The sequence below is a fragment of the Pseudonaja textilis genome, chromosome 9 (assembly GCF_049901715.1).
Source record: "Pseudonaja textilis isolate UNSWEBS1 chromosome 9, rPseTex1.2, whole genome shotgun sequence".
NCBI lineage: Eukaryota > Metazoa > Chordata > Lepidosauria > Squamata > Elapidae > Pseudonaja > Pseudonaja textilis.
Genome location: NC_141998.1, coordinates 159,222 through 186,959, shown reverse-complemented (window position 1 = coordinate 186,959; position 27,738 = coordinate 159,222). Strand labels below are relative to the sequence as shown.

The following is a 27,738-nucleotide window of genomic DNA, read 5'->3' as shown; positions in this document are numbered from 1 at the left end:
GGAGCTTGTCTGCATCGGGCACTGCAGCCCAAAAGCTGGGCCTGGTCTCTGGGCAGGAGGCCCCGTTTTCAAGACCCCAGGCAGGCGGGCGGGCGGGCGGGCGGCTGTTCCTCCTGGGGCGCTTTACAGGGCCCCTGGCGGGCTTTGCCGAGGGAGACTCTGCCGGGCCTTCCGCGGGAGCCGCGCAGGGCCTCGGGCAGAACTTGACCCTCCGCGTCCCGAGCGAGGAGCGGAGCGCGGAGGTCGGGCGGGGCGCGGAGCCCGGTTCCCGCTCTCTGGGCAAGCGCTCCGTGCTCCGCTCCTCGCTCGGGACGCCCCTCGGGACTCTCTTGCCGGCGCAGCCTCTCGGGGGCGGCGAAAGGCGGGCGCCTCCACTCCGCGGCCCGGCCTGGGGCCCGCCGCCCCTCCGCTGCCCCTCGCGTCGCCTGAGCTTTCCGGGCGGAAGTGGACGGAGCCCCCGGAGAAAGAGAAAGCGCCGCGCCCAGCAGCCACGGCTGACGCCGACGCCTCCCCGCGCAGGTGCCCGGCCGGCCTTCCTGGCAGCGGCGGCGGCGGCGGCGGCCCTGCGGAGCGATGGGCGGCTCGGGGCCGGCCTGGCGGGACTCGCTGCCCTACTACTACTGCGTCAAGTTCGCGCTCTCGGCGTCCTCCACCCTCTTCTCGGTAGGCCCCTTCCCACACGCGCCGGGCGGCAAGCGGAGGAGCGGCGGGCGCCTCGCCTCGCCTCGCCTCGCCCTGGCCAAGCGCCCGCCGGCTCCCTTGGGCAGCGGGGCCGCCTCCGCCTTGTCGCCCGGGCGCCGTTGTCGGCCTCTGCCTGCGCCTTTCCCGGGCTTCGCGCCACGCCTGTGCCGGGAGAGCGAGGCCGGTGGTGCGCGCCTGGCGGCGGGGCCTGGCGGGCGCATTCCCCGAGCTTCCCGCCCCCGGAGACGCCCCGCCGCCCGCAGAGTCGGCCCTTTGTTTCTTTCTGCCGTTTGGGCGCCGCGCGGTTACCGGCGGACTCTGCGCGGTGGTTTCCTTGGCCGCTGCACCGCAAGGGCTCCGCTTGGATCCTTCCCGGTTTGGGGTTTTTTCCGTTTCTGCACAATCTGAGCCCCCGCTGCAGTGCTGAGCCGGAATGCAAGCGAGGCCCTTTGCCTGCAGCGGCCCCGGCAATTCCCTGGCTCTGGGCCTTGGCTCTGGGGTCAGCTGGGGACACCTGGCTGGGACCATCTACCTACCTGGGCAGCCTGTAGGAGCCTCAACCGGTCAGGGGTCCTCCAGCTGTGACTCTTCTTCAGAGGTTTCCAAGCTTTCTCTGGAAGGGGGAACCGATTAGGCTTTTTTTTTTGAGGATCCCAGACCTCTAAACAAGGGCAAAGCTCTAGCGGGAGAAGATTGGCCGTGTTTGAGTAAAGGTGTACATTTGGGCCCTTAGTTTCTCAGGGAACCACATCATGTTCTCAGGAAACACAGCTGGAAAATCCTTGCCAAGCTCTGATGGGCTTCAAGTGAGAGAAGACTGGGAACGTTTGTGTGTGCATTCATTCATTCATTCATTCATTCAAATTTGTTATAGCTCTCAGCTGTAATGGGCTCTGGACAGCTCCCCATAAAAACAAAACAAAAAGCTACACTGACAGCCCAGACTAAAATTACCTTAAAAGCGACACACGTTGAAATAGATCCCTCCAATAAACCCAGCTTGGGATCAAAGCCATCTTTAAGAACCCCCTGGAACCCCAGGAGGGGGAGGCTCTGTCCTCATCTCTGCTTCCCCAGGGCCTGAGCCCCTGGTTTCCGAAACGCTAAGCATCGTGTTAGGATGTGGCAAACTTCCTCCCCATCCCACCTCCAGCCACAGGGAAGTCAGGCAGAGGCTGAATTTTAGATTTGGGGAAACAGCTTCTTTTCTTCCTCTGGGAATACAGTTAGCCCTCATTTAGCAACTGTTCGCAATTAGTATGGTGATGACAAGGTAAGTTTGTGACCAATCCTTGCACTTAACCACTATGGCGGATTTGCAAGGCAAAGCAAAGAGCAAAAACTCCGTTACTGGACTGAATGACTGGTTGGGGTTGCTAAATGAAGACTACCTGTAGCCCTTTTTTCCTGAATTCTTTTGGGAATCTGAAGGAAAAGCTTGTTGCAAATCATAACAATGGATGCTCTGAGCCTGTTGATGGGCACCTTGCTGGAGCATACTTAAGCAGTGGTCAACCAGGACACTTACATCCTTGAACAGCCTCAGTTCTGCCTGTGTGGAGAGGACATCCTGGGGCTCTTGTCTGTGGCTTGGTCTCAGGCTTCGGCCTGGATCTTGGTGGGAATGTTGAACTGGTTTTGGATGCTACGGTGTTTTGTAGATCCAGCCTGCACCTTCTATTTTGCTCCTCATGGAGCTCCTGACTCATCATCTCTGTTCTGCTTTGTTGAAGAATTTTATATTGAATGGAGGCATTTGCTTCTCCTCTGTTGTGTTTCATTTAACACAAGTTCATTATGTAGAAGTCTTGATGTTTCATATGATTTATTCACCATCATCATAATTATGAAAGTAATGACTTGTTTAATGCCAAGGAAACTTGTAAGCAATTGTAATTTGTTCAAACTGGAGTTCAGGCTTAGTGTAAGCATGAACTTTGCCAGTTATGGTTTTAATGACTAAAAATATCATGGTTTAGTGTCATTTAGATTTCCCATGTACCATAATTATTTTTTATGGCAATAAGAATAAAGAAATTTGCCTTCAGAAGTTGTGGGAGCTTCTTCCTCACAGGAAGCTTTCAATTTGAAGCTTTCAAATAAGTCCGGGTCTTATATTTTTTTGAGCCCTGGAAAAACGACTGGGCCGTCTTTTTGGTGGTGACTTAATTCCCCCCTTGCATCCTCATCTAGGGCGCCCCACGGGCAGCCTCTCCATCAGCCGCTCCTAACGGGTGATCATGGCGAAGTGCAGAGAGCTCCCTCCTCCCACCAAACACCTTTTCTGCAGACCCAAGACCTTTGGCACCCGCTGCTGTTGCTTTCCCTTCTGCCCATTCCACTGCCACGTTTGGAGTGCCGCTGCCATTTGGAGCACCGCTGTCATCTTTGGAGCTGCCACTTCCGCGTTTGGAGCTGCTGCCGTGTTTGGAGTGGCGGTGGCGCTCCAAACAGCGGCAGTGCTCCAAACGTGGAAGCGGCAGCTCCAAACACGGTGGCAGCTCCAAATGCAGAAGTGGCAGCTCCAAACAGCAGCGGTGCTCCAAACAGCGGCAGCACTCCAAACGTGGAAGCAGCAGCTCCAAATGCGGTGGCGGCATGGGCAGAAGGGAAATCAACAGCAGCGGGCGCTGAAGGTCTTGAGTCTGCTGCAAAGGTGCTTGGCAGGAGTAGGGAGCTCTCCGCACTCTGCCATGATCGCCCATTAGCAGCAGCTGGTGGCGAGGAATTGCTGCCCATGGGGTGCTCCTAACGGCAAGTCCCCCTGCCCTTCCCCACATTTTGCATGTTTTAAAATAGGCCTAAATTTGAGGGGAGGGGCTTAATTTCATTTTATGCCTAGAAAACATGCTGGGTCTTCCTATTGGGGGAGGTCGTATTGTTGGAGAAACACGGTGTGTATGTGTGTATGTGTGTGTGTGTGTGTAGTTATAGTTATAGTTATAGAATCCTAAAATATTTCCAAGCAAGTTTTAGACTAAATACCAATATACATTCCCCTGTGGTATCCCCCTTATAGATCCCTAACCCTTATCTCTAATTTTTTCAGCTTTATTATTTCTTTTAATTTTAGCCAGCTTTCCCTTTTCTAAGTTTCCCCGGTCTTTCTTTCTTTTTCCTTCTGGTATTATTTTTATTCCCCTCTGCCTGTCAGCCATGTTTTCCCCCACCCTTTCCAGTTCTCTTTTTTGGGGTTTCTTCCTATATAATTCCTTCTTCTTAGTCTTGGGAGCCTTATCTCTTTTATTTGTTGTCTCTGGTGTCAGTGCCTCTATTTTAAATCCTTTTATATCCTTTGGCAGTGGTCCTTGTTCTCCATATTCATCTGGGCTGTTGTTTCCCTCTTCCGACTCGTCATCTCTGAGCTTTCTTTGTTCTTCTGCAAGCTGCAGTGCCATTACTTTACTAATCATTGTGTCCAGCAATTTCAGAAAAATGCCTTTCTGAGTTACATAAACACTGATTCCTAATTTCTGTAGAAGGAAATTTTAACAGAATAATAACTTTGCTCCAGCTGACATCCATTTGGCTCCTAGCAAAATGGCTATTTGTTGTTTGTAGTACATATTGCTCCGGTGTTATTTATTTACTGATTAGCTGTTGCTTGTCTTCTGAGTGGTGCGATTATTCATATTCCATTGGAATGTCTTAGAGCAGATGTGGTTGAAAGCTGTCAGGAGAAAGGCTGTTACTATTGATGCAGCAGCAGCAGCCCCTGGGCCTGTGGGGGACTGAGGGGATGCCACCCCCGGCTGCTTTTCTCTGAGTAAAGCTTGTGAGAAACGGATGGCATTTACAGGATCTCTGGTGCTGTTTTTTAATAAGGTATTTGCTGCCGCTTGGTTTGAAATAACTGACCTTTAAAGTGGAATTAAACTGCTGTCCTTTCCTGTGATCTGTCATGTGAAGAATGGATAGCTAGGGTGGCCTTGCTGCTTGTGGATTAGAAGGCGGTGGGTGGGTGATATTTGTTTACCAAGGCATTTCCTGCCCACTTCCTGATAGGCACAGCTGCCTCCAAGCCTCTCAGGCACCCAGGTCATGATTGTCCCATGAGATGGATGGATGGATGGATGATACATGGATACACAGAGAGAGAAGGGAGTGCGGGAGAGAGAGAGAGAGAGAGAGAGAGAGGTTTTTCACAAATGAGCCTGGCAAAACGTATTTCCTAACTTCTCCACAAATTTGCAGAAATCATGATGAAAGATTTTCCAATATTAGCAGCATAGCCCAGAAAAAAATAATTTATAGTTAAAGCAAGCATATTTTGATGCTGGAGGGGTTGCCAGAACTAAATTATTTATTTGCCTTTATGTGTGGTCTTGCTCAAAATTAGCCATTTGAGGGTATTTCAGAAAATTGCATCATAACGAAAGCATAGAAAAAGTACATTAGGCCTTTGGTCATTATTTTCTGGTAAGAATATACATTTGAGAAACAATACGTGTTAGATTTTGAATTAATAGTTGCTAGTTTAGTAAAATATTGGAAACATCTAGAGTAGACATCTAAGAAAACTTCATTTGATGCAGTCTATTGCCATGTTGAGAACAATAAATAGTAAATGGAAACCAGGTAAAAAAAATAAGGAAGAAAAGTGCTTTTCCTATATGGAATTAATATAGTATAATATTAATGTAATATTAATATTATTAATATAGTATAATATTAATATAATAACTAATATTAAAATATCTTTAAAAGATATTTTAATAATGAAAACAGCAATCGGCTGTCTGTAGCTCATCACGATAAACGATGGAAGATAAAATGTATGCAGATCTGTAGCCCTTTGGCCTGACATTCATGCATTGATTTTAACTTGTGAAATATTATGGTTGATCCTGTTTTCATATTGGAGGATTCTTTTTCCTGGCCTCTCCGATAGAAAAGCTGGGTCAAGAAATGTCAAGAGGTCACCCCTGCAGACCCTTCCTTGCCACCTGCCCGCCTGCTCCATTGGCTGGCTGGACGGGCGCAGAGCAGAAGGCCCAAAGCCTGACCAGCCGCCCCTTGGCTGGGAGGCAGAGAGGGTCTAAGTTGCTTTTCCTTCCCCTCCCCTGCAGATGGTCGGCCTTGTCATCTTCTGTGTGGGCATTTATGCCGAAGTGGAAAGGCAGAAGCACCGGACCCTGGAAGGGCTCTTCCTGGCCCCAGCCGTCATTCTCATCCTCCTGGGCCTCACGATCTTTGCCGTTTCTTTTATTGGCATGGTGGGATCCCTCCGAGACAACCAGATGCTGCTGAAAACCGTAAGGCACTTTCCCACCACACGGGGCCCTTTCCTTATCCCTGGCTCCGCCTTCCCCTCAACTTGCCTGCCACAGGAGACGGTCTCTGGGGACGGGGCTGCAAGAGCCTCAGCCCTCCTTCTGGAAGTCTTGCCAGTGGGGAAGGATGACGGCTCCTTTTCGTAGAGCCCCTGAGCATGAACCCGTTACATGCCCCCCCCGCCCCCCCGTAGGCATCCTCCCTGGGCACGGCCACCTTGAAACTCCATGTATTTGCAGTCAAAAATATCAACTTCAGAACTTTCCCATTGTTTGGAAAGTGTTGCAGAGTGGATTTGGGGATTATGAAAGACTCAAAGAGGAAGGGGAAAGGGCAAGAGGTCATAATTTTATATCTTTTTAAATCTTATTTTCTGTATTTTTCTTATTTTAATTGTTTATATTTTTATTTTAAAATTCTAATAAAATTATTGCAAGGAGAGAGTGAGAGCAGAGCTTGTTAGGAAAGAACAGCATCTCAGCAGCAGCTGCTCCAAAAGGGAGAGGCCGGCTAAGTGCTCCCCAGGCTGGACAAATGTGAGGCTATGCAGGACATAGACCTAGAATAATAGGATTGGAAGGGGGCACCTTGGAGGTCTTCTAATCCAGCCCACTTCCTGAGTAGAAGATCCTAAACCATTCCAAACAAATGGCTGTCCAGCAGTGGAGCCCCCACAACTTCTAGAGGCAGCAGCAGCTTCTTCTTTTTTTTAACAAATTTTATTCAGTTTTTCACATTAAAAACAAACATCTCTTTTTAGTGGACAACATATTTCTGGGTCATCACCTTTACATACAAATATGACAGCAATTATACATTCATATATGCATACTTAGTTCTATTATTACCTTTTCCATTCCAAATTTTCAGTAAGGAGAGAAACAAACACATTAATTCTAGCCTCTTTCATTAATCTCAATCAAAACATCTTTTTGTTTCATTTCAATTATTTCAAATATAATCCTTTAATATTTATTTTAAAAATAAAGATAAATATGTGTTTGAATAATTAATAATAATAATAGTTACCAATGTCTCTCCTTGCTTTTAATAGTCTACATTAACTTATTAATTTAGTTGGTTCTTTAGTCTGTCATATTCCCTTCCCATTACACATTCTTTTTATAAATTCTAGATTAATACAACTTTTAACACTAAAAAAAACAGAAGTATAGATTTCCCCCCCTTTACTGTTTTGAGTGTGACACCTCAATGATTAAAATATACCTTTATTCCCTCATCTTGATTCCCAATAAACCATTATTTTTAAGAAGTTACAATAATAATCATTCCATCTTTTCACTTGGATTCTGCAGCATATTTTCCCCCCGTGAATTTTAATAAGAGTTTTCAGTATCTATATTACCCTATTTTGGCCTGTAGTATACACCCATGGCAATCTCATTTCCCCACCCCATATTGACCTGTATGGATTACCTAGGAGGTTTTCATCCTAGGTTTTGTGTATTTCTCTAGAGATGTAGAGATCTTTTATATACAATGCAACTCCACCTCCTCTTTTGTTAGGTCTGTTTCTTTTGAATAGTTTGTATCCTTCCATCAGTATATTTCAATCCTGTGTTTCATCCCACCAAGTTTCAGTAATGGTGGTAACTACATCGTATCTGCCTGCATGGGCTAATACTTCAAGTTCACTCTGTTTGTTCCCTAAACTTTGAATGTTAATGCAACTTCAGAAAGTCCACAATGTCCCGACTACTTTACTGTGCACTAGAAAAATTTGAGTAACTTCTGCAAAGAGAGAAAATTAATTGGAGTTCCAAATAATCAACTTTGTACAGGAATCAGAAGTAAAATTTTATTTGCCGTCATGTTCAGTTCACAAATGGAGGCCACTTTGGTTAAATAAATATCACAAACTGTTCCTGCCTGACACTGTTTTTCATCTGTATATCAGCCATTCATCTCCTCTATGAATTACAAATGTCAAATACTTTTTTTCTTTTTAAAATTAATAACCTTTTGTGACATTGCTTGGGAATGAAAACACTTTTCTCTTTTCAATCTCCTGCCGAGCAAAGGAGGAAAGTGTTGGAAGCCCCATTTCCTGAGTGATCCACAATGTGCCAAGGATTTTATCCTGGATATGTTTCTGCTCTGATGAGCCTGCCTCCCCCACGCCAAGCACTTGCTTGTCTTCAAGAAGATGAGTTTGCTGTCACTGTTTTTGGTTTGAAAATTTTTATTAGTTTATCAGACTATAAAATACAAAGAAAAATAGTGAAAAACTAAGGGAGGAAAAAGGGAAACGGAAAAAGTGTGGGGTAAAATGGGAAAAAGGAAAAAGGGCTTCTGGCCCTCTTTAGCACAGTTCAGGGTAATAGCACTACAACCTCAACTTTTTACTTTTACACAGTAATATATACAGTAGTAACCATCTCTATAACAGTGTATTTAATCAGCAAAACTAAAATCAAAGCTTCCTTCCTTCTTTCATTAGCATAAAATCAAGAAGTGATTTCCAAATGGAAATGAAATGAGACATGTTCTTTCCTTTCAACAAAACAATCAATTTAATCTCTACTTTATTTTTCTTTTTGCTGTGGGAAATTATATTTCTGTTTGTACCTATTAATTTTTACAAACTATCATCATTTATATTAACAATTTACTGCACTCTCTCAAGTTATTTAATCTTAAAGGGGAAAACCCTTTTTTTAAAAAAACAACAAAAAATGTGCTGTCCAGCCAGTGTATGGGAATTGGATAGTTAGGTAGCAATTGTGAGCTGTTCCCTTAATCATGGTAAATCTATTTAAGGTATCCTGGGAAATGTAGTCCATGTCACGTGACCACATCTGTAATCCTAACTGGTCACTTAATTGACCCTCGAGGGATTGGGGGAGTTTTCCTCACTCTTGGCTGAACTCATGGACTCGTGGTAGCTGTTCTACTTCTATCGTTACAAGATGGGAGAAAAAGGATAGGAGATAAACCATCTTTTTACCTACAAGACAGATATGCAAAGGATTGCTCATTAAAGAACTTTGTCACAAATGTGAGTTATGAGGATACCTGAAGAACCAATAAAGGTACTTTATTATGGATGTTTTGTGGAATTTATCTATCTGCATCTGTACAGGATACAGAATAGTAAAAAGATGATTTTTTTTGAAGTCCTGAAGCCCATCAGTATAAAGAAAGTTAATTTGGATTTGTGATAAAGCAAAGTAATGTTGAAGCCAGAAGTGAATGTGGAATGCTAAACTCTGTGCCTCAGTTTGAATTGCAGGGAGGGGCAAGAATCCCCCCCCTTCCTCTTTTATGCAAGAGACTTTTCAAATATCCTATGCGCTGGCTTTCAAAGGCAATCAAATTTGCCTCCTTCGAACCTTTTTTTTTTCTCTTTACTGAGGCAGGATTCCTTTTTCTTCATATCAAGCCAAGAAGGGGCAAATTCCCCCTCCTTTTCTCTTCAGCGAAAGAAGTGCTGTGTCTCAAATTACAACTCCTAGCTCAGAAAGAACCAATTTGTAAAAGAAAGGGAGGGGCCAAGTATCTCTTATCCATCCCTGTATTCATCCAATTACAAACCCTTTCCAAACACAGTGAGAAAGTTTCAGAAATCTTGCTGGCATTTCTAGAAAGCAAAACTAACTTTGCCCTGCTCATTTCAGCTGAAAGACTTTGCATTTTTCCAGTTCAGAGGCAATGAGAGAAGCCTCTCCAGCTATTTTTACAACTACTCTGGCCGTTTTATTGGGGGTCATAATTCATTACTGACAGACCATCTTCAAAGCAAAGAAGGCTAATCCTAGCAACGTTTTAAAAAGGAACAATTTCTCTTTCTGCTCAAAACCTTAAAATTTCTTTATGTTCCCCTAGCTTTATTAAACAATTAAAAAAACATATAACACTGCAAGCAAACCTTTGGGGTGTTGTATTCGATTGATTGGTTTTCTTCCAGCAAGGAAACAATAAATTCCTCTGGAGTTCACCCCCCACTACAGATTCAAGCAAAACAGCACACAGCACCATCTGGTGGTCAAGGAGAAATTTCCCAGGGTTTACCAATATGTGCTTGCAATAATAATCCCTTTTTGCAATTATTGTGGACAATTTAATCAATTTAATTCAAATGTTCCAAGATTAACTGCAACCTAACAGACCTAAGCAAAGCAGCCCACAGCTACATCTGGGGCTCAAGGAGAAATTTCCCAGAGTTTGATTTTTTTTTTTTACACAGTTTCTCAAATTTGACCAGAGTGTTTTTATCCAATGATAATCCCTTTTTGCAATTATTGTGGACAATTTAATCAATTTAATTCAAGGTTCCAGTATTAACTGCAACCTAACATGGGTGCTGCAACAGCGTCTTCCATGCATATTTCTGCGTTTAGCCATCCAGTCTTCTGAGTTCGCTATGCAACCTCTACTGCCACCTTGTGGAGCAAGCGACACTAACAGGCATATTTCTGCGTTTAGCTTCCAAGTCTTCTGACTTTGCTACGCAACCTCTAGTGCCCCCTTGTGTAGAAAGCACACATTGCACCCTAGAAACTGCCATACTGTGTGCTGTGCTAGCATCACCCAGGCTCTGCAGCGCCACCCACGTGCTCAAGTATTAAATCCAGCAGCAATTCTACTTTCTGCTACCTGCTTGCAGCGCACCCTAGTACAGAAAAAGGGAATTACATGGAAAGTCACCTTTTACCAATTTGAAACATGGCAACTGCTTCAACCATGACGGATGTCCCTGAACTACTAGAGGACTCGAACCCTCCACCCACCCTTGCTAAAATAAAAAATAGAGCCTGGTTTCCAAACCCCAGTTTCAGATGTCCAAATCTCTACGGAAGTGGTGATACCTCTGAAAGCCTACGACCTCAGAAAGAGTAAGAAGCTTACCGAACCCATGGAAGAACACTTGAGGAACGATTGGGAGAAGCAACATCGCCGCTATGCAGACTCCTGGGCGGAGCTTGGGAAGATCTGTGCCACCGTACTTCCAATTAACTCATTAAATTTAAGTCATGTTTTAGAATAAAATCTTTTTTTCTGTAATATCTATCAAGTTTATTTTCCTCAAGGAATTCTCAACCTTCTTAATATCCATGAAGGAAAATTCCCAGAATTCTTCTGTTGGAAGTTGTAGATCTGCTTGGAGCCCTTCCACATAGAATAAAAATCCTCTTCTCTGAAACTTCTATGGAATCTCTTTTTCTCAAAGAATTCTCAACTTTGTTAGTATCCATGAAAAAAAATGTCCCAAACTTGTCCTCTTGAAAGTTGTGGATTTCATTGAAATTCTTGTTTCCATTGCTCTGAAATGGTTGTATTTAAATCATCATCCTAACAAAAATCAGTGTCTGGTTATATTCCAAAATTGCAGTTAAGTCTTTTGCATTGTCAGATATTTGTAAAATTGCCTTAGTGGTTTGATAATTTTCTACATGTAGTTGCATCTCTTGCTCTTTTTTTATACTATCTATATTATTTATATCTTTAGAACCTAATCAGTCTATAAAAGAAGTAATTTTCTGTAAAGAATTTTAAAAACTTCCCTAAAAATAAGCTCACGTTTGGCTATCCTAGCTCTCTCTGGCGGTCAAAGAATATTTGTTTGTTTATTTATTTCTGGTCAATCAAAGTTCATAAAAATCAGAGAATTTCAGCCACCCATATCCAAGCAATCCAAAGGTACATATTATTTAAAAATAGTAAAATAAAACTACATCATTCCATCCTTACGCTTCTCCATCAGAATTAAGAAGAAAAGATACTCTACATTTTCTTATAGTACCTTCCGCCAACAGCCCTCTTTCTTGTTGTTTAACAACAAAGAAGACTCAAAAAGGGATAAGAGGCTGTGACTAAAGAGGGCTTCTTTTAGCTAATAATGGTTTCATAAATTAATTAGGAAATGTTACTGTCCTTTTGACAAGTACATTCCAAAATGGCTGTTTTTTCAACAGCGAAGTGATTTCAGCGCTGCCCGGCTCCAAAGCCCAGTTCCTGGGGCTTCCTGCAGACCGTGGTTGTGTGTGTGTGTGTGTGTGTGTGTGTGTGTGTGTGTGTGTGATCTTGTGGGGGGGATCCTAGGATTCTCCCTAACCCAGGAGAGTCATAGAAATGAAAGAAATGCCTGTTCCTTTTTCTGTTGGTAGGTAGGAAAAACCAATGATCCAGAGAGAGGAGCCTCTCTGGGCAGGGCAGCCGTTGTTCACAGGAGGTCCCACTTTCACAATTTTTGAGGCCACTTGTAATTGGAGGACGAATCAAAACGTTGGCATAAGAAGAGATGGGCTTCCAAAGAGCAGCAAAGAATTAGGAGGCTGTGCTTGACCTATTGTTGGCTTTTCTTCAGGGAGACTATAAAAGCGACAAAGATAGGCATCTTCCCTCTGAAAACTTTACACTAGCAATACCATCATCTCTGCCAACACAGAGCTTAAAACATTTGCATGCCATAAACATTTAAAAACAAATTGATCTGGGAGCACTTGGTCAGTTCATTGTCACTGTGATAAGCCTGTACAAGTTCAGTGAAACTAAAGGCAGCGTGCTGGATTGGCTCTGGGCTGTTGTGAAATGGATAACTTTAGCCTTGGATTTGGAACAAGGTTTTGGAATTAGGAATTGAATTAGGACGAGGAGTTTGTTCCGTTGTTCCTGTCACGCTGAGAACCTGACAAATGAGTAATTGAAACTTTTCATTAGCTATCTTGTCTTCTTTGAGTTTGATTCATCTTTATTTCCTTGCCGACAAGGTGATGTCACTGCCAGGTATTTGTGCTAAGTCCATCCAGCAAAGGACTTGGTCCATAACAGGTCCAAGGAGATTGTCCACAGGTGGTGTGTGTGTGTGTGTGTGTGTGTGTGTGTGTGTGTGTGAAGCTGAGCGTGGCTGGCATATCTGAAGCCAGTTCCTTAACAGCAACCCACCCAAAAGGTGGGTAACATGTCAACCCAGATTTTTTTATAACCCTTGTTTGCACTCACTTCAAGTTACGACTTAAGCACAAGGGAACCCAGGCTTCTACCTTGGAAGATGTGGAGGTATTTCGGGAAGGGAAAGGGTGGGGAGGGGTTGCATAGCTGACCCCCAATTGCAAAAACAGATTTACAGGGAGTGCAGCTTGTGGGGGCTCTTGGAAAGCAAGTTAGAAGTGCAACGTGCCCTGCACAAGAATTCCTTTACAGCTTTTTAGCTTTATCTCAATAATGGGTAACACTAGGCTTCTGCTGGGATGAAGCAAAGGTTAGGGCCAGAGGAAGGCAGCCAGGTAGGATGACCTGGCTGTGCCCGCATTCATAGCTTTATGTAAAGAAAGTACTTTCCTTTTACTCTCTCTCTCTCTCCTGGGGTGGGTGCTTTCCTTCGGCTTCATAGAAGTGTTGTTGGTATCCAAGGAGTCAATGGAGGTGCCAGGCGTTTGAGGCTGGAAGGCCACCACCGTTGCTTTGGCTTGACTCTCCTGGTGAGGCTGCGGCCTGAAAGCACGGGAGGCCAACTGCCAAGTACGTTTTTTTCCTTTCCTTTGGTGTAGCTTTCTCTCCTGTCTCCCCTCCTGTCTCCCCTTCTCTGTTTTTCTCTTCATGGCAGTCCAGATCTGCCCCCAAACAACTCAGAAATAAAAATGAGTGCAAGATGGTAATGAAGTGTGCAGTGAAATATCTTTAAGGAAAACTTTGAAGTTTCTCTAGATAAGTAAAAGAAACCAAAAAAAAAAAAATGGATCGTAGATTGCAGAAATAAAACAAAAAAGCAGAAAAACAGAGAATTTGAAAAATAATAGGGAGAAGGATAGAACAGAGTTAAAACATTTTTTGAAAATTCATCAGTTTCAACAGATGTTTTGAGGAAATAAATATTATAAAAAAAAACAAGGAAATTACCTGAAGTTATTTGTGATAAGAAAGAAAGCAAAGCGGAGAAGAAAAATCCTTCCCCAAACCATGTGGCATTAAAGAATGTGGGACAATTTCTGGCTGGGTATTTTAAAGGAAAACTAGAAGTCTGAAAACTCACCTTAGGCCTTTTGGGGATGCGGTGAAGTCTGTTAAGCAGCCTGCCAAATCTCTCTGCGGAAGGAACTTGCCCCCAGTTCAGCTCAGGCCTCACAGAGTGAGCGCATTGCTTTATGGCAGCAAAGGTGCAGTCCAAGGAAGGCTGTGAAATAATCCTGAGAACATTGGAAGAGGAAAGATGCATTTTGTGGAAACATTAAAAGGCAAAAAGAAGCCACATCTCATGTTGCTCGTGTGAATAAGAAAGACGAAAAAGCAAAAACTGTAACTGTTCGATCACAAGTTAAATAGAACATTTGGAATACAATCCTGAAACAGTCATGTACAAAAAGTGAAAGACTTAACAAAATGCAAATTTATTTTAATAAGTAGCTAAAGTCATGCAGAAGTTCCTACCTCTGTGGCCGAGTTCATAGTGCAAACCCGTCCCACTTATTAATTGTTCTCGCTGTCAGGAAATTCCTCCTTATTTCTAGGTTGCTTCTCTTCTTGATGAGCTTCCACCCGTTGCTTCTTGTCCTGCCTTCAGGTGTTTGGAAAATAAGTCGATCCCTTCTTCTTTGGGGCAGCCTCTCAAATATCATTAATAAGTATTGTAAATAAGTAAAACATTGTAAATACATTGCAATCACATTCCACTCAGGAAAATATGAAGTATGTAATATTGCAGCAGTTTATATATAATTAAATATAGTAAGTTATTAAAAGTGGTTCACTGTAGTAATCTAGAAGCCTAAATGTAGGAGAAGAAATGAGAGAGAGCCTGATGGGGGGATGAAGCCACAAACAAAGCCAGTTCAACCCCTCTGAGTGCCCTTGACCCTTATCTCACTGTACCCCCCATTGGCGGAGAGGATTTCCTGCGCATGGGCTTTAGCAGCAAACCGGTTTCTTTGAATCTCCTCCCTGTATGGACCTGGTCTTTCACCCCCGACACTAAAGCACCTGTTTGTTGTGATTTCTGTTTCATACCTGCTCTTCCCTCTCAAGTCTGCTTGTCTGGCAGTTTATGGAGTCCGCTTGTCAAAGGGGAAAAGGAAGATAAGCCTCTGAATCGAGCAGCCGATGCTCTTCAGCAAGCTGAAATTATCCTAAAGGAATTCGGCTTTGTTCCACATTGGATGAGGAAAAAAGTTCTTTCTGTATCTTGTTTGTATTTTAGGAAGGTGGCCAACGTTGTCCTAATGCCTCAGCAGTGCTAAAAATCGAGCATGTTCTTGTTTTAATGACGCCTGGCTCCCTGCCCCCTTTCTGTCTCTCCTGCCTAGTTCTTCTGGGTCCTTTCGGCCATCTTCATCACTGAGCTGCTGCTATTGTTGGTTGAAATCATCTTCGAGAAGCAGGTAAGCGACCCGTTTCCGTCACTCCTATGACTGGATCACTTTTCCCATTGGAAGTTGTGAATTGGAAAGCGGGGAGGGAGAGAAGTCATTCACTCTTTGCACCTGTCCTTACAGAAAAGGAAAAAAAATAGTTCAATGGTAGCAGAACCATAAAAGACAGATTAGAACGCAAGTCAAAATAGGCAGAAAAATGATAAGAGAATATTTCTACGCTCTAGGTGCATTCAAATTGCCAGCACCAGATGGATTACATCCCAGAATTCTGGAGGAGCTGGCAGATGTGATATCTGAACCAGTGAACCATATATTTCAAAGCTAGATTGGACTTTGTGTAAAGACGGATGCAAAAAACGAGTTAAACAGTCCCGCTTTTTCTTTATCACCTTCTTGCCACTTTCTCCCACTCATGGACCAATCTGTTTCCTTGACTGTTTTCTTGTTTTTTACATGTTGAAAGAGGCTCTCTTTTTGTGTGTGTGTGTTATTTTTGACTTTTGTTGAGAGCCTTAGTTCATTTTGAGCCTTAGCTTTCCTCACTTTATCTTCGCAGGCTCAGGCTATTTGCTGATATTCTCTGCCTTAGTTATGTGCCCCTCTTTCCACTTTTTATACCTGTCCTTTTTGTCTTTCAATTTAGCAGAGAGTTCTTTATGCAGCCACACTGTTTCTTTTGAGACCTGTTGTTTTTCTTCTTCGTTGCTATTATGCTAGACTGGGCTTTTATATCACTTTTCAAAGTTTCCCAAGCTTCTTGGGTTGTTTTCGCCTCGAGGATTCTCATCCGTGGAATCCTTCCCAAGCTCTAAGTTTATTGAAATTAGCTCTTTTAAAGTCCAAAACTCTAGTTTGACTTTGTTCTATTGCTTGAGCATGCGTAATGTTGAATTCCAATATTGCATGATCACTCCCCTCCCCCCAAGGTTTCTGTAGCTTCAACACCTTCCATCATTTCATCTCTGTTGGTGAGGATTAAGTCCAATAGGGCGGATCCCCTAGTTGCTTTCTCTACTTTTGGGGAGACAAAGTTGTCTGCTTAGTTTATCAGGAACCTCTTTGATCTTCCACTTGGTGCAGAGTTTGTCAGGGTATTTAAAGTCCCCCATTACTATTGTGATGTGCTTCCTACATACCTTAGTTAACTGACTAGCAAAAAGTTCATCTGTTTCCTCTGTTTGGTTGGGTAGCCTATAGTATACTGTACATCTATGGCAATGTCATTTTTCCCACTTTTATGCATTGACCCAAATGCATTCAAGACAGTTTTCATCATTGTTGTGTTCTATTTCTATAGAGATATATTTATTTCTTATATAGAGGGCAACTCCACCTCCTCTTTTATTTGGTCTAAATTAAATTTAAATAATTTAAATCCCTGTAGCTGTAGCTTCAATTTGTGGGTTTCATCCCACCAAGTTTTTGTAATGGCAACCATATCATATCTGCCCTCATTTACTTGTATTTCTATCTCAACCTGTTTATTCCTCATACTCTGTGCATTGGTGTACAGACATTTGAGTCTTGACCCTGCGTTTACTTTTTGCATAACCTGTGTTGTGCCTGACTGCCCCTACTTTCTTGCTACTTGTTTGATTAGTGCATGTGGTATGGCACTCACTATTAAGAGCTTGATTTTGCTTGACAGCAAGGTTGATATTCTTACCTGCACAAATATCTATGTTACATGCACTGATAACCCCATTAATTTTAGATTGCTGGGGACAGAAATGTTCTGTATTAATTAACTCTTTGTCTCCATTGTTTAGTTTAAAGGCTTCCTTCCTTCCTTCCTCCAAATATTGTCCTCTGATGGGAGCTGTAACTCTTTCAGGGTGCCTAGCAGGTTCCAGGGATTTCTGTAGCTGTCCTGCATTGTCTTAGAGATTCCTTGTCTGTGATTTCTTGAGTTTTGATCAACTTTTCTTTTTTCTGGCAGTCAGGTTTGACTTGCCCCTCCCTGTCCTTGGCTGACCTCCAGCTGTGGCCTATGGGGAAATTACCCAGCCCAAGAGCCTTCCTTTGACCATGCAAATCTGGGCTGGCTTTGCAGCCGGACGGAGAGGGTGAGACCTTCACCAGCTGCCATCCAGTTCTGCCACTTTGGGGGACGGCGAGGTGGGCAGGTTCTGCCCCGCTCCTCATCCCCGTCTGAATGGGGGCGGCTTTCTTCCGTACTGCCAATGATCCCCTGCAACCCACAAGCTGGTTTTGTTTGGCGGTTTCCCGTTTTCCTCTTTTCTCCCTGCCACCTTCTTTTTTTCTTGCATTCCCACACGCTCTCTTAAGGTACACACACACGGACGCACACACACACACGGACACAGACTGCAGAAGTCCCTCCCCTTTCTTGGCAGGAGCAGGAGCAGGAGCAGAGCCCTAATCCGGCTGCCTCGCGGCCCCCCGGGGGGAGGCTGGTCTGGGCCGGGGCGCTGCAGGGCTGCTGCTGCTGCTGCTGCTCCAGGAGGGGCCTCCGCTGCCTTCTCTCCACATTGGCGTACGGAGCCCACACCCCCAGGCCCAGATACACCCAGCCGTGTCTCGGCCCTGTGCTCCATCGACCTGCTCTTGGTCGTCTTGCCGTGGTGGGAAGAACCGGTGACATTGATGGAAGGGCCAAGAGTGCCAAGGAGAGTCAGGAGGACCTGGTGTTTCGGCTCCTTCTTTGGTTCATGGGTGCCCTGGGGGTGCCTGAAGCGGAGGCCTCTGGGCCAGAGGTCTTGGACGGCCTGTGCTCAGGAGAGAAGGAGCCCTGTTCTGAGCCTGGCCCCAGCCCTGGATGGAGGGGGAAGCTCCAGGGGGGCTACAGGGGTCTTCGTTGCTTCCTGCTAGGCTCGCTTCCCCAGCACACGGACTCAAAGCTGCTCTGGGGCAGGAAGGGCCTGATTCTCCCAGTGGGTTCAGGCCAACCAAGCAGATACACTGACCCTCACAAGAATCACTGACAATCTTTGGTGCTTCCAGCCCTGGGATTCTGTGATGTTGGGATGCTAGAATTTCACCAGAAATGAACCAGGACTGTGTCAGAACATCTTCCGTCTAAAGTAAATAGGGCTTCTACTTCTTTAGCACATGGCTGTTTTGTCCCTTGTGGCTGCCACAAAGGTGAAAGCTGCTGGCCTCTCAGATGACTCCCAACCTGGGTGATCTCTTCAGGGGTTTGAGGAAACCCCCCTCATCCGTGGGACCCTTTCTCTTGCAGATGAATGCAGTGTTCCATTCCAGCATTCAGGATGGAATAAGACACTATTATGACGACTTGGATTTCAAAAATATTTTGGACTATGTTCAGCAAAAGGTAACACTATATTTTGGGGTCAACTGTCATTTTGCTATAACAAAAGTATTACTGGAGAAAGGTTAGATGGCTAGACCGATCCAGAATGCCTTTTTCTGCTAAATAACACATGTGTAATCTGGGATAAATTCTCCCATTCTGACACTGATAATGTTACCTAGTTTGGGCAATGAAACATCTGCTGGAAGTCAACCAAGCTCAGAGAACGTCAAGAATCCCTCATCTCAACTCTAAGCTAAAAATATTCTCCTTTGCTGGATTCTCTCATTCTTTTGGGCCTCTGGGTGGCCTCTTTGCAAGCAGCGGAATTCTTGGGGAAGAACATCTGAACTGAGGAATGTCCCCAGGACTCCCCAGGGCTCTTCAGAGACTGGTGCTCCTCACAGCAGACACGGCAGGAGGACCAGGTTTGTCTATAATAGACAGAAATCAGGAGGTCCCTCGTAGCCCCTTTTTAGTCAGTTGAAAGGCATATACTGTTGTGATGCGTGATGCATCTAATGAAGGGAGCTGTACTTCGCAAAGTTTATGCCTTTTATTATTTATTTTAGTTTCATTTTGTTCTCAATTTTTAGATTTTTTTCATGTGACCGGCTTCTCTGGCCCAAGAGCCCTTGTAGCACATCGGACTTCTTAGTGACTGCTGGCAACTGGCCAGAGGTGGTTGAGGTCTGATTTGTAGCCCTTGGTTTTTAGCTAGCGGCTCCAGCTCAGTTTCACTGGAGAGGGTTTCGTGTGTCTCCTCCCCCCGCAATCCCAAATTGCCTTCTTTCCTTGCCGAATGCGAATTCCTCCCTTTCCCAACCTAATAAGTGGGTGAGAAAACTTAAGAACCCAACTCCTCTGCAGAGACCCTGAGGGGTAGAATGTGGAGGTGGCCTTTCTTAGTCCTGAGGGCTTTTGTCGTCCTCTGGGTTTTTATCTCCCTCGTGGCTTTTTTGAAGGGAACTGTGGTTGCTCCCTATTTGACAGTGGGGGAGTTTGGATTGGAACAGGATTGGCAAAGGCTCACCTTTTGCCAGGGGTTCAATAAGAATGGCTGCAGCTGCTCAGGTGAATACTGCCACTTGGAAATGCCGCCCGCCCCCCCGCTCCCAGAGGAGGTGACCACTTTTGGGTGGTCTTGCTAACATCTCCGCTCGGCTGCTCTGGCCTCAGACGAGCGTCTGCCCAAAGCACACTCATCCCCGTCTCCTGATGATCCTGTTGAACGTGGCCTCCCCTTCCTGTCGCTTGATATTTCAGCAGGAAAACCTGAAAGCTTCGGCCGTTGGAAGATCCTGGTCCACTCGAAGGACCTTGGAGAGCAGCCCAGAGACTCGAGGAAGAGAAGGAAGGAAGCGCTGCCTGCTAAGCAGAGATGGCCGTGCTTCCCTCTTTCCCTGGGCAACAAAGCAGCCATGGCTGCAATGGTTTCCCTTCTGCTTTACAAAGCGGCCCTAGATCTGTCCAGGTCAATCGCCTCGCAGGCTCAGAGCAGGCCGGTCTCTTTGAAGGCCTCTGGTTGCCTCTGTTCTGCCACTTCCTGGGACTGCCTAACCGTTTTACTTTTATGGGTGGAAAAGGGAAGCCGTACATTAAGCTCTTCGCTTTGTCTTGTAGTTTTCCTGCTGTGGAGGCGATGAATTCAGTGACTGGCACGTGAATCCATACCACGCGTGCAATGGCAGTGGCCCTCTGGCCTGTGGAGTGCCCTACACCTGCTGCGTCAGGAAGGTGAGGGGGAAGAGGCTCACACGGGGGTCTTCCAGGTGCGCCTTGCTCTGCGATCCCTCTGGACTGCTTCATGGCAGGGCCACAGTCTCCTCCGGGTCAAATAGCAGGCGGTTGTGTGACAAGCAGTCTCCCCGGTTACTGCAGGCTCCCACGCCGAGGGCACCATCCAGTTTAAAGGACAGTTGAAGGACGTAGATCTGTAAGGTGCCCAGGCTAGAGAAGGCCGGCGTTGGAATCCTGTAAAGGAAAGCGCTTATTTGTGCTGCAGCTGGCAAAAAAGCCACAGCAGTCTCCTAGGCTGCATCAAGAGAGGAGGAGCATGGAGATCAGGGGAAAGGATGGTGCTGCGGTGCACTGCACCCGGGAGGACACACTTGGAAAACTGAGCCCGGTTCTGGACGCTGTGACACACAAAAAAGGATTCTGAAACGCTAGAAAGGGTGCAGAGAAGGGCAAGAAAGGTGATTAGAAGGCTGGAGGCTAAACGGTAGGATGAGCAGTTAAGAGCTTAGCGAAGAGATGAAATAGGGGTGGCCAGATAGTTCCCCTGAAAGGGGGCTACAGAGATGAGGGGAGAAGCTGTGTCTGTGAACTTCTAAAATGTTGTGGTTTTTTCTTCTGGGGTTGCTGGGTGTTTTGGTCTGCTTAGGGTGTTTTGAAGGGCTTCAGTTGGCTTGTGTGTTATGCCGATCCCAGGCAGTTGTAGGAGTCTGTTGGTGGTTTCTGAGATACTCTCGATGTATGGCAGGGTAATTCTTTTTAGGGTTTGTGTTGGTTGTGCTGTATTAACCCAACGGTCAGGGACTTTTTGATAAAGTGGGGTGGATATATCCATTTTGTTGGAGTGAGTTGTATAGGGGCTGCATTTCCTTTTTCTGCTGTTCCAGCTGCTGCCTTAAACGTAGCCCCCTGAACGTCCTTCCAGGTGCTGCTATTGGCCACTCTTCTTGTTGTCTTCACAGGCGCCAGGAGAAGTCATCAACACCCTGTGTGGATACCGGACACTCAACCAAGAGGTAGCAACCTGAAACCCACCGGGCTGAGTTGAATGCCAGGCAGCAGCGGGCAGGAGGGGAGGGGAGGGGCTGGGAAGGGTGGTGTAGATAAACAAACAAGTAAACAGGTGTTTTGGGGGTGGGGGCGTTGCTGCTGAACTCCCTGTGGAGGAGAACTGCCCTGGCTTGGGGTGGCGCCTGAGGTTTTCTGGCAGCAGCTGCTGTGGCTGGGAAGCCCAAAGGCTGAGGGGTGGGCGCAGAGGTGGCCGCCCTTGGGCAGGGCTCAGCCCAGGGCCAGCTCTTCTGAGCAGCCCACCACTGCAGGACGGGTCTGGCTCCCCCTGCCAAGGAAGACCCCGTCCCATGGTCCTTGGCCTTGCTTAGAAAGGGCTGGCCCAGAAACCAGGAGGCGATGAGTTCTGCTGCCACTTTAGGCAGGAATGCTGGTCGGGTGACATTAGGCCAGTCCTCCTCTCTCTCAGCCCGATCCACCCCACAGGGTGCTGGTGGTGGTGGTTGTGGGCGGGATAGCAGGAGGAAAGAGTGTTGCATGCTCGCTGCCTTGAGTTACTTGTAAAATTAAAAAAAGAGGGATACAACATTCAAATAAATAAATAAATAAATCTGCTTAATTTTTCATTTAACATCCCATCCCGCCCCAGATCATTCATAAATAATTCAGTTGAAGAGTTAATAGTCCAATGCAAAACTAAAATCTCACCCCTCTTTTATTAAGTGCAGTACTTCAAATACAGGGTGTGAGCAGCCCGTGAACAGGCAAAGCGCATTTTCACAGAAAGAAATAAACTTCTTGCTAAATCTCAGGTTGGTCTTTCTGACCTGGTTTCCAATCAACCTCACAAGGGAAGTCAGAAGAGGAGAAGCCTTTTCACTGGCTTTGAAGAGACCGTCCGTTGAAAAACTCCTCACCTGAACTAGCCTCGCTACAAACCTTTGCGCCTTTTCCACTCCCAGAAACGCGGAAGGGCTCTGGGATGCTTTCCGGCCACTTTCCGCTGGAGGCACCTGGGGTTCCCTTCCGGGTAACAAGCAACTTCATCCTGGCGGGTTCTGCTCCCTTCCTCGCAAGGGGGGCGCCTACAGAGGGTGCGTGACGGTGCGCAGGCGTGCCTTGGGAGGCTGCGGGCGGCTAATACCAGTAGGCCTCCCTTAGCGACCCCAGTTGGGGCCAGCAACTCCCATTAGCCGGCACCACCGCGGGCACCTCCTGGCCACAGCGTCTGGTTTCGCTGCCAGCTTCCCTCTGAGGGACTCTGCTTGTCCCAAGCCCGTTGGCCAGGGTACCAATGGCAACCACGTGACTGTCAGTGTAAGGAGCAGTTATTCCTTCAACCCCACCGAAACATCAAATGGCCACTCAGTGAGGTGGCCGGTAAGCGGAGGCGATGGGGATGCAGCCTGCTTGAGGGGGGCTTAAACCGGAGCAGGCCAAGATTCTGAGCTGCTGCCTGGCTGCCCCCACCCCCCACCCCCCACCCCGGCAGACCTTAGAGCTGAATTTTTTCAACCTTGGCAAATTTAAGATGTGTGTACTTTGGGTCCCAGAGTTCCTCAGCCAGCATGCTGAATTTGACCCTCTTCTGTTCAGCTTTTTTAGCGTTATCCTGGCAATCGGCTACCCTGGACCACCACCCCTTTTTTTTTTTTATTTCTTTCCATCATTCTGCTAAGTTGAAAAGAGCAAACAGGATTAGACCCATTTGGGAGGATCTGCAAATTTCAGATGACCATCATTAGGCGCAGGACGGCAGACAAGAGGGCCAGCCTGTCTGGGGTCTTGACCGCACTCTTGGCCAGCACCACAGGAATTTAGGGCACACTCCTGGCCATGCACCCCAAAGAGGAGATGGGGACTTCCTGTTCAAAACAGCTGAGAACAGTAGATGCCTGGGAGGGTTGTGTGAATGGCCGGCCAAGGAGTCCTCTGGGAAAAACCCGTGGTGGATTTTGTGGTGGCTTCACACAGCAGCCTGATCTGGTTACTGAACGGCCCCCTTCGCCCTGCCAAACAGCTCGGTTTGCCCAACATACTTAGTCACATCCTCTGATCAAGATTTGCCTGGCCACCATACGGACTTGGTTAGTGTTGTGGAAACCAGCATATAGGGCAAATTGAGGGCTACCTGCTGGATCTCAGTGATTCTTTAAAACTTCCATCGATCAAATGTCATAGCAAAATGTGTGACTGGAGTTCTAAATGCCCATGACTTGTGACGGGATGAGACACAATCATGTCATTAATCGGAGATTTATTCTTTCTGTAGCGACTGGAGCTAGTGAACACGATCCATGTCCGCGGCTGCATCCACGCAGTGAGCTTTTGGTTCAAAGACAATTTTGAATCCACTCTAGCCATTGTTTGCTCTCTGCTCCTTCCTCAGGTAAAAATCCACTTTGTTCTCTGATAGTTATTTGGGGGTGCTTATATTTTTGCCCATGAAAAAACGGCAGAAAAGAAGCATCACCTAAGGAGACCTCCCTGCAAACGGACGAGATCGGAGCTCCCATCCGCTGGGAGAGGTCCCAGTCTGGGGAATGGCATTGGGGTGCCGATCTTGAGGTTTTTCAGTGCCCCGCAAGCCCCCGCTTGTCCTAATAAAAAAGGAATCCGTAACGCGTCCAGAGTAGCTGGCTGTGTCGGCCCCAGAGTGAGCCAGGATAACGCCTGCTTTCTCTCCAGTTGCCCTCTTTCTTCCTTGGGGGGGTCCCTGGGCCTTCCAGTCTGGTTGCAGTTCCTGCCAAGGAGCCGCTGGCTGGGATATTCAGAATAGAAACAAGCTGGGCAGAAGCCAAATTTCTGTTGTTCCCCACAGTTTTCTCTCATCAGTGGCGTTTTCAAAGGCTCCAGAGCTGGCATTCTTCCGCTTGTTTGTTCCTGTAGCCAGGGGCCAGGCAGGCTGTAGGAGACGTAAAATCACCGAACCAGTAGTTACACCAGTCAGATCCCACCCCTGGAGGGGATCCCGCTTTCCGGCCTGCCTCCCAGGCCTGCAGGGTCTGCGCTGGTCCCTCCGGCACCAGGCATGGAAGTCTTGGGAGAGCTGATGGATTTTCACCTCCCCGCCCTCAGTGGCACAGCCAGCCACGGCCCAGGGCCTCTCCGCCACCCCCACAGTGGAGAGAGTGGCTCGGTGGAGGGCACGTCCTGTTCCCGGCCCTTTTCAGTGTTTGGGCAGACTTCGCTATGTGGGCTGAGAATCCAAGTGATCTTGCCACCGGCTGGAAATTTGGGGGCATTGACATCCACACATTTTAAAGTTACCAAGATCAACAAAACCGGGTTATAGGATGCATTGGATAGTGTGGATTTGAAAACCTTGGATGGGACACCACTAGGAAAGATTTGTGACTGGGTGTATACAGGAAGCCCCTTGGAAAAGAGGCACCGCTCCCACAAATCCGGGGATCCATCTCTTTTCCACTTCATGCTGATCCTCGCCTGAGCTCAAAAGGCAGCGGCAGCGGCAGCTCCAAGCTTGGGATTGTTAAAACTGTTTATTCAGGGTCAGGAAAGAAGGGGGAAACAGGGGGGCTTTATGCAATGCTTTTTTAAAGGGACCTCGAAAAAGTTCCTGGGATTAAGCTGGAATCTGTGTGGCACAGTGAGCTGGGTCCCTTGAGGACATCCAAACTGGCCGTGCAAATTTCACAGGACAGACTGAATGTTCTCTTAATCTGGGTTTGCTTGAGGCTTGTGATCCAGGCAAGAAGAGGAGAAGCTTTCGGGGCTGCTCCAGCTCAGACCTTTCACAGATGGTCCTCGACTTATAACCATTTGTTTAGGGAACACTCCAAGTCACAGCGGCGCTGAGAAATATGACTTACAAGCAGTCCTCCCACTTACGACTGTCCTCCCACTTATGGCCACCACTTCCCAGTGGTCCTGTGATTGAAATCCAGGTACTTGGCAGCCGCCCAGTGCTTGTGACGGTGTCTGCGATCGCCATCCACCTGGGCGTCCCAGGCAGCTTCCCACCAGCAAAGCCAGGGAGGGAAGCCGTATTTGCTAGGGACCCTGATTCACTTAACAACAGCAGTCATTCGCCTAACAGCCGTGGCAAAAAGGGGTGTAAAGCCAGGTGTGACTCGCTGAGTGACCAGCTTGCTTGGCAAGGGGAACGCTGGTTCCGGTTGTGATTGTAAGTCGAGGACGATTTGGTATTTGCCATGTCAGTTTTCATTCATCCATTCAGGTCAGGGAGGGAAAGAGTGGAGAGAAGGAGAAGAAAGAGCGGGAAGGAAGGAAGGAAGGAAAGAGGGAAGGAGGGAGGGAGGAAAAGAAAGGCAGGAAGAAAAAAAGGAAGAGAGGCAGGGAGAGAGGAGGAAGAGAGAAGAAAGAAGGAAGAGAAAGGGGGAAGGAAGGGAGGAATGAAAAAAATCAGAAAGGAAGAAAGAAAAGCAGGCAGGGAGGAGGAAGGGAAGTGGAAGAAAGAAGGAAAAGAAAGAGAAGGAAAGAAAGGAGTCTCAGACTCGGGGCTCCAAGGCCCCTTGAAGCAACAGTCAAAGTGTTCCTTGATCCCAGCGCCCCCCCCTCCCCCGCCCCTTTCCTCCCAAGCAGGAAGATCCTCTTCCTGTCCCACCAATGCAGTTGATGCGTCAGAGCCTGACAGCCGTGTCCCTGCCTTGCAGCCGCCCTCCCCTCCAGGGAGCGGAGGCCTTGGGGCGGCTTGGGCCGAGTGGCTGCCAGGAGATGCGGGCGCTTGTCCTGTGTGCACGAAACGCCCAGGTGAGGCCTCAGGGAGTGGCGCACTGGGAAGGAGGGCTGGGGGGAGCCCACTGGCAGTGAAGAATGGCCGGCAGAGGGCCGGGGAGGGGGGGCAAAGGCCACTGTGGGCCGGCTACGGTGGGGGCTGGGTGGGAGTGAAGTGGGTGCATCGGAGCCCGACCATCCCGTAGTGGTTCGGTGTCACAGTCCTTGCAGCCAGCCCACAGGGCACGGTGGCCCCGTCCGAAGAGGTCCTGGCGCATCTCTCTCCTCCCTTCTGGCAGGTCTTCGCCTTGGTGATGTCCTGGCTGCATTGGCAGAAGCTGAACGAGATTCATTCCCAGATGGACGCTGTGGACTTCAAGCAGCTAGACTGGAGCGACTTCAATTTTGCCGCGCTGGACCTCACAGGAGCCGGCTGGTGCTGGTGCTTGCCCCGAGAAGGTGGCTATATCCCCGTCTGCAACCGAGACGAAGAGAGCGAGGCCGAGGCTGCCACCACCAGCCGCCACAGCCCAGTGTGAAGCCTCCGGCCGCTTGTAGCACCCACTCCGAAGAGGCTGCCCAGTGCCAGCTGGCCAGCCAAAAGAGCCGAGGCTTGGGGCTCCTAAGCCAAGAGGTCTGTGGGTGACCTGTGGCCTTCTGAGACCGATACACAACCACCCCGTCGTTGTCTTTGCATTCGAGGTTGAGTTTAAAATTCAAGTAGGTTTTTCCAGTTTGGGGACTCTGAACTTTTAATGTTTTTTTATTATTATTTTTTTAAAAAACTGAAAATATAGAAGCTTTTTTATTTTAGAATTTTTAGATTTTAGAACTTTAGTAGAAAAAAGAATCCTGGGTGTTTTTTACACCAGGTGGTTAAAATATTGCCCCTGAATTTTCCTACACATTACCTAGTAGATGGTCCAATGTTAGCACTCATTTCAAATCCAGTTAATGCTTTTATTTCCATAAAAGTCTCCTGATGACTTTAAAGCAGTTTTTTCAGGACAAAAACCCAACCAGTCAAGAATCTTGTAGTGCTGACAATCCCAGTGTTTTCCATTTTACAGACTACGGTACTAATACCACCATCAAAAAATTCTGATGACTGAAAAGCAAGAATTTGGCGCGATAGGTAATGATATATATGGATCTCCAAAATGAAATAAATCTTATGTTCCCATTTGAAAGACTGCAAAACATTTACAGATGTGGCAATCCCACGTTTTTCGCCCCTTTGAAAATTCACCTTTATTCCGGCTCTATCCCAGAGCGTTCACATGCGATAGAAGCCTTGGGCCACCAAAATGGACCGTGAGTAGCGTAATGTAACCAGTCGGACCCAGTGGATCACAGTGAACGGGTGTTGGAGGACAAAGCGTATCGTTACCTTCACTGATCTTGAGCAGAAGGCCTGAAAAAGAGGCACGTTCTGCATTGATGGAAATTTCACAGCAACACAGGGGGTTAAATAAATAGCGGCCTATCCTAATGGCCCGTGCAGGAGGCATTTCCTAGTCTTGAAAAATGCCCCGTACCGACTTGTAAAATCTTGTTCTTTTCTAGTCACCCTGGTTTTGAATTTTGCTATGTATATTCTTTGCTTCTTTTTTTCATGATTTTTGTAAGCCCCGATTTGTAATCAGGATACCTTGGGAGTATAGTGACTACAATTGTTCAATTGACTGATCAGTTGATTGATTGATTGATTGATTAAATAAACAAGTGGTTGGA

At 46.8% G+C, this 27,738-nt stretch overlaps 1 protein-coding gene across 3 annotated transcripts; it reads left to right on the top strand.

Annotated features, from left to right (window-relative positions):
• Positions 1-244: 244 nt before the first annotated feature.
• On the top strand, positions 245-27,738 carry LOC113445833 (tetraspanin-15-like). 3 transcript variants are annotated; one of them, XM_026715194.2, is made up of 8 exons: positions 245-663; positions 5,751-5,936; positions 15,216-15,290; positions 18,487-18,582; positions 20,185-20,298; positions 21,261-21,314; positions 23,579-23,695; positions 26,304-27,738. In XM_026715194.2, exons 1-8 carry the CDS (start codon positions 574-576, stop codon positions 26,541-26,543), a joined length of 972 nt encoding a protein of 323 aa, XP_026570979.1. In that variant the 5' UTR covers positions 245-573; the 3' UTR covers positions 26,544-27,738. The 3 variants fall into 3 exon arrangements, with proteins under 3 accessions (XP_026570979.1, XP_087794907.1, XP_087794906.1); XM_087938780.1 differs by having other exon boundaries at positions 573-1,506; XM_087938781.1 differs by lacking the exon at positions 5,751-5,936 and having other exon boundaries at positions 308-663.